Genomic DNA, 14468 nt, shown 5'->3' on the forward strand with positions numbered 1-14468 from the left:
AAATCTCACTTGTATTTACTATAAACAGGCATCATAAAAATATATTTGACATTAAATTGATTAATTTACCATGCAGGCATTAAGGTTACATACGAGTACGTTAATAAATAACTTTAACGTGTTTTAAAAATGGAATGATTATAAGTATATATCTAAATAACTGTACATCATGTTTAATGGTGGACGGCTTATTTTTATGGAATAAATTATATGCATTAACCTATTAATTTCACTAATTTATGAGGCACTATCAAGGTTTTTCCTTTGGACTATCTATCACTATGTCAGTGAGACTATTTCGCCGAGAGTTATCCTCGGAGGGGGCATTACTTTCTTTACGTATACGAGAGAATAGTCTCGGCACTGGCGCCAAACCAGACCTGCTATTTTCTACGGGTGCTGGAGAAAACCTTCTTGTTCGTGGCATTTGAACTTCAGCACTTTCGGTATAAGGCGGTGGAGGCTGTGTCAACATAGTCATACGATTCTCTCTTTGTGCCGCTGCTGTTATTTGTAACTCTGCTCCTGCTACAACAGTAGCTAACGTAGGGGTAAATTGTGGAGCAGCGGCACGAACAGATATTCTTCTTCTTCTTGGACCAGATGCTTCTTCAGGTTCTTTTGTCAGCATGGAAGACGAATTAAAATCGGGCTTTGTAGATATACGTCTCGTATTATTGAGCAATTCGTCTGGTCCTACGTCAGATGTACCGGCCTTATTAACTGTGTCTAAGACTGCTAATGCACGCAGTAAGTCTGCGACACTTGTATTCTCGAGAACCTCTACTTGCTCTGACTCTGGAAGATTTGTTAAATTGACATCTGGATCAAATAAACTGGGTCTACCGCGTCTGGTCCTATTTCGATAATTATCTAGTTCGCTTGAAAATAGACCATTATTACTTCCTTCAGTAGATCGCCTGTAGTTTTGGATATCTCCAGCAAAACAGCTACTGCGTCCCTTTTTAGTTTGATTTTGATATTGCTTAATACTAGACTCGAGGTCGCTCGTGCCACGTTCTGGCGTACTAATTTTCCTGCTTTTGCCAAAGGAAGGAAACAAACTGCTTCGACCATGACGAGTTTTTTCTTTATAATTAACGAGTTCATCAGAACTTTCAGGCATAGTATCATCATCACTTTGACGAGATTTACCAAAAGTGGGGAATAAACTGAGGCGACCTTTTCGAGTTCGGTTTTTATAATTACTAGCTTCATCTTCGTCTACCGTATCATCATCATTACTAGTATGATCATTAAAATCAAATGTAGGAAAAATGCTATGACGTCCTTTCCTGGTTTTTTCCTTATACCGATTAGCGTCCTCTTCTGGATCGCTGAAATCAAAAGTAGGAAATATACTATGCCTACCCGACCTAGTTCTTTCTTTATATGCTTTAGCAGCAGACGCGTTTTCATCTTCACTAAAATCAAATGTCGGAAAAATGCTATGCCTTTTTGGTTTTTGTTGATAAGCCGCAGCTGCAGCCCTATTTTCATCTTCAGAAAAGTCGTAAATTGGGAAAATGCTATGACCACGAAGATTTTCTTTATATCCATCAGAGTCACTCTTATAATCGTCTTTAGGAAATACATTTCCTCGTCTTTCTTTTTCTCTAGCAATTTCGGGTTCAGCTTTAACATTACTTAATCTTCCCTTTATAGTATCTTTGATATATTCAGCAGGACTTTCACTGGAGCTTGGTTTTCTAAAAAGTCTAGCAAATAAGCTTCTCGAATTCGATCTTCCATCAGTAGGTTGAACATTTGTTGGTAATGACAACTTTCCACTACGGATGTTGGCTTCTTTTCTATATTTTTCTGCAGTATCACCATTTGTCCAGGTAAAGTCATGATCCAGCTTTGATACTGACTCTTTGCGATAATTTGGAACAGCAACACTCAATGCGCGTGTTCTCATAGACTTGGATGGTATAAAATCTTGTCCAATGCTAAAGAATGGAGGTCGTTCACTAGCTAGAATATGTTCGTCATCAAATATATTGATTCCTTTATCTTGATGCTGTTGTTCAAATCCTCCAAGAACATTAACCACCCTTGCCAGTAACTCTACAGGCTTGACAATAGCCGAAGCAGTAAAAGTTTTCTCTTTATCGATGCCAAGCAAATCAGTGTCTGATTGAATTCGAAGCATATCTTTTGCGGTTAGTTGGATGTTTTCAGAATTTGCTCGCTTTCGTTTAACGATGGGATCCCTAGGCTCTATGTCGAACGTTAAAATAGGGCAACTCTTGCTTCTATACATATGTGGTGCGGCCTCTACGTATACGGGCTACAAAAAAGATATTTTTTTTATTATTTATAGAAACAATCCAAAAATATATATTTCAGAAAATAAATATGTATAAAGAAATTAATGGTGACTTACCTTAAATTTCAGTAGATTAGCTTCATTTATTATTTTCCTAATAACTGCTATGTCTCTAGTAAAACCTTGCAAAATTTTGCTCTGAGTTGATTTCACTTGATATGCGAATTTCTGTTCTAATCGATGAATTCGTTCGGATCTCATGCCACTTGTGATGAATCCCAGGAGCATAACTATGTACCCTAACCCAAATGTTATCCAAATAATCAAAAATATTTGATATGCGAAAAAGTATCCTGATTTGAATCCATTATTGACAGTTCCTAAAAAACATATATTATTATAAAAAAATCAGACTTAGTAATAATTATGGAACCTTACGGTTAAGTTGGTAAGAATACAATAAAATGGTCGTACCTGCAACTAAATCTCCAAAACCTATAGTGGTTAGAGTAACAAAAGCATAATATATGCCAGCGACGTAATCCCAGCCTTCAAACACGACAAAAATACAGGCGGGCAGGAATATGAAGAATAAAAAACCAGGAACTAAATAAAGAAAGATTTGCCCCAGCATACCCAAATTGTGGAAAATGTAATCAAATCTATCAGCACGTTTTTCATTTCTTCGCTTATATTTGCGATAAACCGAAATTAACTGAAAAAAAATATGATTTTTTTATGTTTATATTTTATATATACGAAATGAATTTGCAAATATTTTTTAACATAATAGTGGTTTTACCTGGAGTCCGAAATATTCACCCAAATTTGCGAGCAAGATACCATTGATCGGAATTCCAAACAAGCCATAGAATATCATAAGAATTCTTGAAAGGTGAGTCGTAGGTGCTAAATTACCGTAACCTTTAAAAAAACATTAGTAATAACTATTCAAGATTTTTATTTGTTTATTTGATACGGATCGTATAAATTTACCTATAGTACTGACAACGGTGTAAGAGAAGAAGAAAGAATGATAGAAATCCCATTTAAAAGGTGGTTCTGCATCTTCAGTGGTGTAATTAAACATGGACTTGCCGCAGTAGTCCGACAACTTACGGAGTATACTGTCCTGCTTGCCGGGATCATTCGGTATATAGTTCTCGTAAAGAAGATCTGGAATTAAACGCACATATTTTCATTAGAATAAAAATGTATAAATCAGTTGCTGCATTTATGACATTATCGTATATAAATTATGTTTCGATGGAAATAAATTTGCGAATTTAAAGTGAAATTCTGTTATTGTTTATGAAAAATAAGTGCGTCGCATTTGCATGATCCCTTCTTGGTACGAATTCTTCTATACATACCTATTATAATTGAATTACTTATTATTTGAAACTTTAATAGCTTAGTCTAAAAATATCTTGCGAGTGAAATAAGGAAAAAAATTCAATGGGCGAGCAATATTTAAAAAAAAAACCATTGTAGCAAAGTTACCCCTATACTAAAAAATGGGAAATTTATTACGTTTATGTAAAAAAAAAATATAATATAAAAAATAAATGATACCAATTATTTATTACTAATATCTAAATACTGTTTTTTGATGTCACAAATAAATGTATTTTATGATGATATTAATTATGGAATAGCCTTTGGAATTATTGTTCGTTGCGGTTTAATAATATAACGTTAAGCTATAAAATAAAGTATGACGCGTTTATTGTTTAGGAACAGATAAGACAATAAAATCCTATTGGCTCTAAATTCCAAGCATCCTTCCAAAGTTGACACTTATAACGATTGAAAAATCTGTATAAAACGTACACATCTTGTGCCTTCATATGTAAAATTAATACACGTTTATTTAATTACGAAATTATTAAAACATCCGCTATCTTATAAATGACTTTTAACTTTTAAAACAATTCTCTTGTATAATGTCAAACATTAAACAATGTTTTAATGGTCAACTTATAAACGAATAAAATAAACATAAATTTAGATAAGATTGGTATAATACAGTTTTATTTACAAATATTATTATTTTATTAATATAAAATTCATCTTAATAAAGAACACGATATGGCTCGATAAATGCTTTACAAATCAAGAGTGAGTATTAGAATTTCTGTATCAGTAATCCATACTAATATTATAAATGCGAAAGTAACTCTGTCTGTCTGTCTGTCTGTTACTCAATCACGCCTAAACTACTGAAACAATTTGCACGAAATTTGGTATGGAGATATTTTGATACCCGAGAAAGGATATGGGCTACTTTTTACCCCGGGAAAATGACGCATTCCCATGGGAAAATTCAGGTGGGCCGATCGCTTTTGCGCCTAAACTACTGAACAGATTTAAATGAAATTTGGTAAGGAGATAGTTTGAGACTTAAGAAAGGACATGAGTTACTTTTGACCGCGGAAAAACAACGCATTCCCATGGGAGAAATTACTTTTCTGGCCAAGGAAGGAAAAACAAAAAACATCGTATATAAAAATGTATTGCAGTAACCTATCTTCTTCTTAAAATGTATTAACCTAACCTATGACAATCACACTTAGTATGGCCTCATCCCATCTCGGAACAATTCAAACATACGTACAAAAAAGTATGGCTCAGGTTTTTTCATACTATACAAAAAACTATCCAATGCGGACGACGTCACGGGTAAAAGCTGTATATAACTAATTCAGAAATTTACGCGGACGAAGTCGCTGTCAAAAACCAAAAACTAGTGTTGTTATAAAGGAAACTTTGGCTCTTCAAATATCTTGTCACACGTCTGTTATGTTATGACGTGTCTAAATGTAGCAAGTGCATAAATTCTTAAAGTTGCTTTCATATCACTGAAATAGTATTCTATGCTTAATAATGTTTTTTGTATATTGGGATCAAATGTATCGAAAATAATTGATTTTTAGGGCATTGATCCGTTTTCTGACAATAGTGAATGACAGAGATAGAGTTTATTAAAGTCATCGTAAAAAATACTAACTGAAAGTGTATGCAAAATTTTATCCTTCGATTATTTCGAATTAAATTATTAATATGATAGCTGTTATTCAGGAGTAGCGTAATTTACTTTACAATTATACAAAAACAAACGAGTAGCTTTGCTCCAATTAGCTAATGGTTACACAAAGTAATGTTTAATAACGATCTCCTTATACAAAGTAGAAATAATATCCAAATCACGACTTGACAAGACAAACGGACTGTTAATAGGGTTCTTAATATTTGTTTAATATTTTGTTATAATTTTATGATCAAATATAAATGGAAAACAACTTTAGAACTAATAGAGCTCTACTAGTAACAAGAATTTTAAGAAAATATTTATATTTTTAACAAAAATATATTTAAAAAAAAAGTTTGTAAGATTATTAAAAAATTTGACATAGCACTATGAAGGCTGGTATTTGGTTGGTGTAGTTATAATAAATAGGGATACCTTTTGAATTTAAATAAACATATAAATACTATTGTTATGATATAAGAAAATAAGGCTTTTCCTTATATTGAAAACAAATTGTACTTTCATTTTTAGTTTTTCAATAATAGTAAATAAATATTCAGAATGAGAATATAAAAGTGAGCATATAACAATTTGTGAGCACAACTTATTCTAACACATAGAGTTGTTAAAAGATAAAATGTTCTAGAATTTATAAAAATTGGTAGATAAATTACGTATTTTAAACATTGGGTGTAAAAAACGCCTTGCTTGTATATATGTGAGTATTTATCAATCATAATGATATTTACGATTCTCGCGTTTGTTCATTTAAATAAAACTAACGTTTCGGATATACTACGAGTATTTTATTATTTTAAAACTACATACTCCCTATATAAATATGAAAATGTTTATTTTCATCTCGTCTGCCCGTGATCAAGGTTGCTACAAAGGAACCGAAACGTCGGGATTGTACAGTGTTAAAATAATTAAAAACGCGTAGTATATCCGAAAACCGTAATTTTATTTACTACTTACTTAATTTTACACATGACATCAAAAAGGTTCTATTGAGCTCTATTGATTGGTGTCCTATATGTTACTGAGACAAATAACTACGATAATACACTTGTATCTGACAAATAAATTTTAATGATTTTAAGACCGGGAATTATCTCTTTTTTGGTTTCAAATAAAGAAACCATGAATTATAATCTAACATTAATATAATTCATAAAAAGTATTTGCAATTTTAGCAATCCTAATACTTTTGTATTCGTCTTCGTCGCGGAAGCAATTACTAGTTTTCATGGTACCGACCATACAAATTTTATAGTATCGTTGAAGAAGGTGCGGTGCCATCATTGTTGGTTGATTTACATCAAATAGATATAAAATAGCGTCACCATTGAACCTTTACAATACCAAGGTCGGAATCACGGCTAAGGACTGGACGGTAGCGAAATATTCGCGAACAAAGACTTTTTTGCTTTCTTCCATACAGAGACATAGATTTCAATTATATAAAATAGCATAACTCTGTTAAGTATTATTAATCTTACAAATCAAATAGCCTTTCCGTATCTCAAGTGGCTTCTGTAATTGGTTTCGATAGATATAATGAAGTGTTTGGATTTCGATCGTCAGGCATCCGATAACGTGTACAAGATAGCGAATGCAATTGAGATATTTCTTGATGCTTAACAACATTATGTCCTTTATAGATATAAAGTAACATCACGAATTAACTGGAACTTACCTGCTTTGATGTATTGTATATTTGTTTTAGACATAACGATAATGATTTAAATAATAAAAATACATTGTAACGAATCTTTGAATTTTGCGATCCCAGTGTGTTTTATACATTAGTGTGATCGTGATTCCAATGACATTAACATATATTGTTGCATATTAGCACATTATATACAAATTTCTCATGAGAAGTATATTAAAATTGAATGGGAAAGGATTTATAGAGACAAAACAACTTATGTATATAAAAAAAAAATACATACTTACTTACATACATAGATGTATGCTACTTAGTAAGATCCTAAAGTAACCTTCCTACATAATTTCAGCTCCATGCAAACTATTTAGTCAATATATTAAAATTCAGTAACACTGCCTTATTTTAAATTATTATGAATATGAAATAATTCTATTCATACATATAAAATATATATAACATATTATTTTCAGTGACAAGCACAAGTCTAATTAATTTCCTAAGTCCACGATCACGACGCGCCTAAGGCCAGTACTGTTTGCTTGTGTCATTGAAGTTAAATTTTTCACTGATATATGCGTTTTTAATACAAATTTTGGTTATCGCTTATATATATAAGTAATTCAGTAATAATTTATATTGTAATCTGCATAATTGCTATAAATAATATAGAGTTATGGATGAATTTTAAAGAATATAATGTTTCGTTCAATGATTAGTGTTCATCCCTAAGGAGCGAGGCAGAAAAAATAACTTACTCTAAACATTCTGTGATTTTTGGAACCGAATAATAAGACTTATTGCTCTTTTCATACCGTTTACATCTGTAAGGAAACACCTTCAAATGCGGCTCTTATGAACAAAATCCGAATACATTTTCCTGATAACTCTATTAGGACACATTTTGGACCTTGTTTAATTTTTTTTTATTAAAAATTACCTTAAGTAGAAATTTTAACACACAACTTTATTTAATAAAAATTATTACACCGGTTTCTTTACACTAATATGTCCGTTCAGATTAATTGAGCAGACAAGATACAAGCGAAAATTATTAAATTCTAAATTTGTACGATTTTTTTCTTTCCAACTAACCATATTTTATAATGCTTGCTGTTGTTTTATGCAATCTGTTGTGAAACAATAAGTATTTTAGTATTTCTCTGTCCTTATATTTCCTATTGAGTTTACTCGATTCTTGTTAATTATGGTTTTATAATGAGGAAATTTTCTATTTCCGCTTATAAATCAAACATTCAGCAAACATTTAGTGTGAGGAGGTTGTTCTACGTCCTCAAACTTTTCCTTATATATAGACAATTGTAGCATGCTAATGGCGGATAGGAGACATCCGTGTTCTGTTAACAAGATGGCGCCCCAGCTTAATGTGTGTCACAATGACAGAAAGATTAAATAACATTGAATTTAAGTCTGAAATAACAAATAAAGAATTTGTTTAAATTAAACATTACTATTTTTATATTTTACCTGTATATGTGGTTTTAAAAATAACAACCGATGTAACAGGAATTTATTAAGAGATAATAAGGCAAAGTTTATATACAAGTAGAATCACTTTGGATAATAATTTCATATTATTATTATAATACTGTGATTAATTATTAAATCTTTTCTTTGGCGATATTTATTTATATTCCAATTTTTTTCTCCATTCTCACTTTTTTAATTCCCGTCGCAAAAAGGGGTGTTTTAAGTTTGAATCTGATGTCTGTGAGTGGGTGTGTGTCTGTCTGTGACATCGAATCTATGGAGTTTTTTTATTACTGTTGGATGACCATTAATAAATGGGGGCTTTTATGAAAATTTAATAAAATTGTATTATTATAATATTATGACATCATTCATTGTAAAATCACCGAATAGTATATTATTCAATGTCCCTTTTTTTTCCACATATATGTTTAAATAAATTTTTATTTTTCATCGCATTATTAAATTTTATAAGGAGTGTCCTTAAGTTAACAGTGTAATATTTTACATAAAAATATATCTCAAATCTACTTCGGAAACAAACTTAAAGTATCTGTGGCTAATAATGTCTGTTATTATCTTATAATAATTTCATTTATACAATGTATAAAAACATACCACTGATGACATTACAAGTTTACGCAATAAGTTGGCGCCGATTACACGCAATGTAAATGAGTTAGAGATATATATATAGAACGGTCAATAAAGTTTACTTATAACTCAATATTCAGAATATTTAAAAAATATATGTTTCTAGCGAAAATATATATATGTGCTAAACTTATCCATATTTACGAACACATTATCCATAGTATGTAGGACAACAACTTTTCAGAATGAAATGGCGTTAAATGCACTTGCAGTTCACGATGAATATGTCAAAAAACTAGGTACATAACTACCTTATATAAATTTAATTCATTTTACTTAAACCTTTTAGATCTCTGATTTTTCATTGACACTTTGCTTTACTTTTTCTGTTTAAGCGTTGTGTGTTTTATAACAAATTTAAATATTACAAAGCTCGTCTCTAATAAATAATTTTAAACAAAATCTCACGTCGATATATTTGGTTTCTTACCTTCCATGACCATTTTCAAATTATAATATATCAGTACAGTTTGGATGCTACAACGGTCAAGAAATTGACGTCATTTTTAATATAATTTTCCTTGAATATTTTTATATTGTTACGAAAATATGTATATATAAATATTGAAAGATCTTCTCTGTATATTATATTATTTAATGATAACTTTATTTTTCATAGTTATTTCTTTGCTGCAATAAAAAGTGTTCGACCAATTCCAATGGCGATAATATAATGTTTTAAGCTATGAAATTTTATTACTTTTTATTTTTTGAATTTTCACTATACTAGTTTTAAGTCTATTGTCAAATATTTTTTGAGTTGAATGGCTTAAGACGTTTGCATTTTCTTTTGAAACATGAGGTATTTAAGATGGGCCGTTTAACTTAATGTTTATTGTTAGGGCATGAAAACAGTTAAAATATCTATTTCCTATATTACACTACATTTATTGCTTGCCAACAATAATATTCGCTCATGTTTTGTCCATTTAAAGTGCAATTCGTCCGTAATTACCTAATTAGGTGTTATTCTGTTGTTTAGATGTTATGGAATGTGTCGCCATTAGTTTAACTATTGGTTTAATTATTTAAAACATGTCAATTTTATATATGCTTGTATTCGAATAGACACAAACTTTTGTTATTATATTATATGGTGAATATTCTTGTACTAAAATAGAAAAATGGACAGATATGTACCAAATTTATAAGTTAAAATTTAAATCTAATCCTGTAAGACCCGTATTCATGTCAATTTAAATGATTCCAGTTTCTACAGTTGTTCATATTATAATTTATCATTTTAATTAATGTATATTGATAGAATACACACTCGATTTACATTAACATATGGCTTTCAAACTTCACGTAAGTATAATTGAGCTCATGGACTTGAAACTAGATCGAGAATGTGTTTATAAAACTTATGTTTTGTGATTAAAAATATTTTATTTAAAGACGAGCGTGAAACTCATTATATTTTATTACGAGATTACTGTATGGTAATGTTCCGACGGGATTTATTGATGATATTATTCTGTATCTCGCTTTCGAAATTTTAATGACCCGAATCAATTATTTTGTTCGAGAGAAACATGACTCGATATGAGTACAAATATGAAACGAGAGGAAGTATTATTTATGTATAAAGTTTAATATGTATTTTTGTCAACAAATAAATTTTGTGTAAGTCATAACTACTAGTTTATTAGGTAGTATCAAAATGTTTGGATTTAGTGATATCTTGAAACAAGAATCAAAATTGATTTAGGTTTAAATCATCATTAATTGCAACAGTCTTATTTGATGTTGTAATTTTTTTCTTTCTTATTAATTAATTGAAACTTGAAAGTAATAATATTATAATGAATTTGATCTTTAGGAAGTCCGTAATAGAGTAGAAATTAAGTTTCCTGCCAGGAATTTACTAGAACGGTTTAAATAAATTTTATAGCAATTATAATATTCTTGAGAAAGTATTAATATTCAACAGTCATACGGATGTTACTAAGATAAATTAATATGAAGATAATTTTATAACTAAGGATTAAGTGACGTCTATTGACAATTACATTTTTTTATCAAGGACCGTGGAAAAACATGATGTCCTATACAATGAAGACGAGTTGAAATTTCTTGTAAATAATATGTATTGAGTGATTGAATTACGTTCAATAGTGAAATTATATCGAATTAATATTATGAGGCTAAACAAATAGCGCATTTGCGTTATATATACAATGTACATCTTATGTGTATCTGAATTTACTTCCATGCATAATAAAATCTTTAGATAAATTTTAATAACGCTTGGTGTAAATGTACACTAAGAATTATTTAAAGTATTATGATTAATCCACTTTCTTAAATGTTCGTTGTTGAAATTAATCCTTTTAGTATTTTTTAAGTCCTATTTTCTACTAACAACATTTATATACTATTCAGTCTTTCTTAGACACTATTTCTCGACAATAAAATTGACGGATGACTGAAAAATCAAATCACGAATCACATACGTCATAAATATAAAAACAAAACAAATGTCAAGTAACAATAAGTATTGACATTTTATAAGAAAGACAAACATAATTATAACAATTAGTATGCGTTTCACAATAAGAACATGAATCGTGGACGAGGAAAAGTCCTCAGGATATCGAAGACTATTTAGATACTATTGTCTCATTATTTTTTCATTATTGATACAAATCGATTATAAATCTACATTAATTATTATTTACTATATTGTATAACGAATAACAGATTCCTTCTCACAACTTAGTGATAGGTATATTATAATATTTTTATAAATTTAATTGATTCTGATATGAAATCTGTATTGTTAAAAGGTTACATTAAGAACTGTAGGTTTTGCGTATATAATATGGCTTTCTTTTATTTAAATTTTCGTAAATTTATGCATACATTTTATTTTATTATATCTTATTTTATTTTAATAAATATTTGTGTGCGTATTTTGTTATTGTATTCGTACTTATATCATGAACTTTAAAATATATATTAACAGGAGTTGCGAAATTCCTACATTAGACGGTAGTGTTTCTTATTATTTAGACATGGAATTAAAAGAAAATTTTGGAAACAGGATTCAGATGCTATCTTCATTTATAATAAACATTAAACATTTTACGTAAAACCGTTTACTGTGATTAAATATTTCGAAATTAACTCAATGGCTAATATTTTCATTAATTAATAAAAAAAAAATAGATAAAATTACGTTCGAATTCTGTCCCTCAAACGTATCTAAGATCGTGAAGTATAATTTAGTGAATAGTCCAAGTGAATTGTAATTGCAAGGGGTAAAGTTTATAGGCGAAGATTTTAAATAACTGATTCCTCTCCCTATGCAAAATTTCTACGGGATATGTTATATGCATTTCTTTATTTTATGTCATTTATGTTCGGTAATTAATTTTTTTAGAGTTTCATGACAGGTATGATAGTCACATCACTATGTTGGCAATCCTTTAAGTGGATCGATAAACGTTCAATCACTAGTGGAGTGTTAGTAATGAAAACTGCATTTATTCACTTATCTGAATGCAAGGTTAGTCCATTACTGTTAATTTAATAATTTCGCATATGTTTTAAATTTACAACACTTTAATTTTATATATTACAGATATGTTTGTTGTTAAATTCATTTAGGCTGTAATATTTGTAAAGAAAATAGCTTAATGGATTATTTCAATGGTCCAGATGAAAATAGCCCTTTGACATTTTCTACTTACGTGCTCTTAATTTGTAAATATACTAACTTTGTATCTCTAATCGTTCTAACTTCTCCTCCGCTCTCTGTGCTAGTTCCAAGGGGCTTTCTATGTGGTAAAATATACTGGCACCGACCAGCAAATACACAATATGCAGCGCCAACATGCAGGCCAATTGTTTTTTGGACATCATCTTGATTGATTATTTTGAAAATATTTTCAAATCAAAATGCTAAGGTTCAAGACACGACTATCACTCTTCAGATCACAGCATTGTCCATAACGTTTTAACATATATCAACATTTTCTATTCCTTAGTTAAGTGTCCGTGAAATTTTTCTAACACCTGACCACATTTTGATTCGATATAACGTACGGCACCGGATCCTGAGGCGAACATTGATGACGAATTAATTTACACAAACACATATGTCAAACATTTTTAAATTATGCCGTTCGATTGGTGAAAAGTAGCCCAAATCGTAGATGAGCCTGCCCGATTGGTTGACGTTCGACTTGAACGGTAGATGCGATCAAATGATTTTCCCGGCGCGCGCGCCTGAGAGTCGCGTGCGGCTGCAAATACGTCGTTTTTTATACGAACAGCTCTAAATGTTTCACTGGCAACTCGCAATAACTCGTAAAGGATAATATGTAAGGTTATTGCCAATATTACACTTATAAAGACGAATATTGCTAGCGCCTTGGTAATAGTAACGTGCGAGAGAAAGATTTCCGTTTACCATAGAAGATTAAAAGGATTCTGTGTCTGATAATGGTCGTCTATGTAAGATGAGTTACATCATTCCTCTCCTGATAGCAAAATCTACCAAGTTTAAACTCGTTTTACGTAATGTGTAAGCGATTAGTTTTTAAGCTCCAGATTATTATTGTTTAAATAGAAATGAACTTTATTTATACTCTGTTGTTGTATTTATAAAAAACAAAAATTTTTTGACCAAAAACACAAATAAAGTGAAGTAAAATTTTGTGTAGTTTAGTTCGTCTCTTTATGTTTTAAAATTTATCGGTCGTCCTTCTTATTTTAAGGAAGTGTTTAAAGGTTTTTCTAAACAAGATGCGTTCACATAATTGCACATTTTTCCTGACACGTTTCCTTAGTGAAAATATGATTTTGTGTTACACAAACATAGTGTTAAGATGTGTATTATTATATTTACATAAGAATCGTATCTGATTTCAGGATGAGTAATAAAAATACTTTATATAGATAAAATCCTTATATGTTACTGTAAATATTCCAAATCTAAGCTACATACAACAATATATTCTAAGAACAAATTAAATCCATGTATGTATTTGTATGTAATACTTGTAGCACAAACTTTATTTTGTCATTTTTATTCAACACACACATCGACGTCAGCACTCGAATATTTTTATTAGACACTAAAATAATTTCAAGTGATTAACGTTTGTCTGCTTATCACTTAACGTAGAAGCCTGATATGAAAGTTGAATCTTTAATTTATATATATTATTTCAGATAAATATATAATATTTATTTTTATGTGTGATTAAAAATCTTTTATGAAAAAACACATTTTAGCTCAATAGTTAAGTGTAATCATTAATATTATATGTATAATGTGATATTAATAATTTGCAAATGTTTTGCGATATTAAACGTTTGTTGAGATTGTTCTAAAATAT

The 14468-nt window shown here is 29.9% G+C and overlaps 1 protein-coding gene across 1 annotated transcript; it reads right to left on the minus strand.

Moving 5' to 3' along the window:
* Positions 1-17: 17 nt before the first annotated feature.
* LOC116770507 (uncharacterized) lies at positions 18-13406 on the minus strand. The gene is made up of 6 exons (XM_032661996.2): positions 12843-13406; positions 3269-3448; positions 3075-3196; positions 2747-2987; positions 2390-2652; positions 18-2293 (listed from the first exon to the last, which is right to left on the minus strand). The coding sequence occupies exons 1-6, from the start codon at positions 12985-12987 to the stop codon at positions 251-253; spliced, it is 2994 nt and encodes a 997-aa protein (XP_032517887.2). The 5' UTR covers positions 12988-13406; the 3' UTR covers positions 18-250.
* Positions 13407-14468: the final 1062 nt, after the last annotated feature.

Source organism: Danaus plexippus, chromosome 7 (assembly GCF_018135715.1).
Source record: "Danaus plexippus chromosome 7, MEX_DaPlex, whole genome shotgun sequence".
In the NCBI taxonomy this organism is placed as follows: domain Eukaryota; kingdom Metazoa; phylum Arthropoda; class Insecta; order Lepidoptera; family Nymphalidae; genus Danaus; species Danaus plexippus.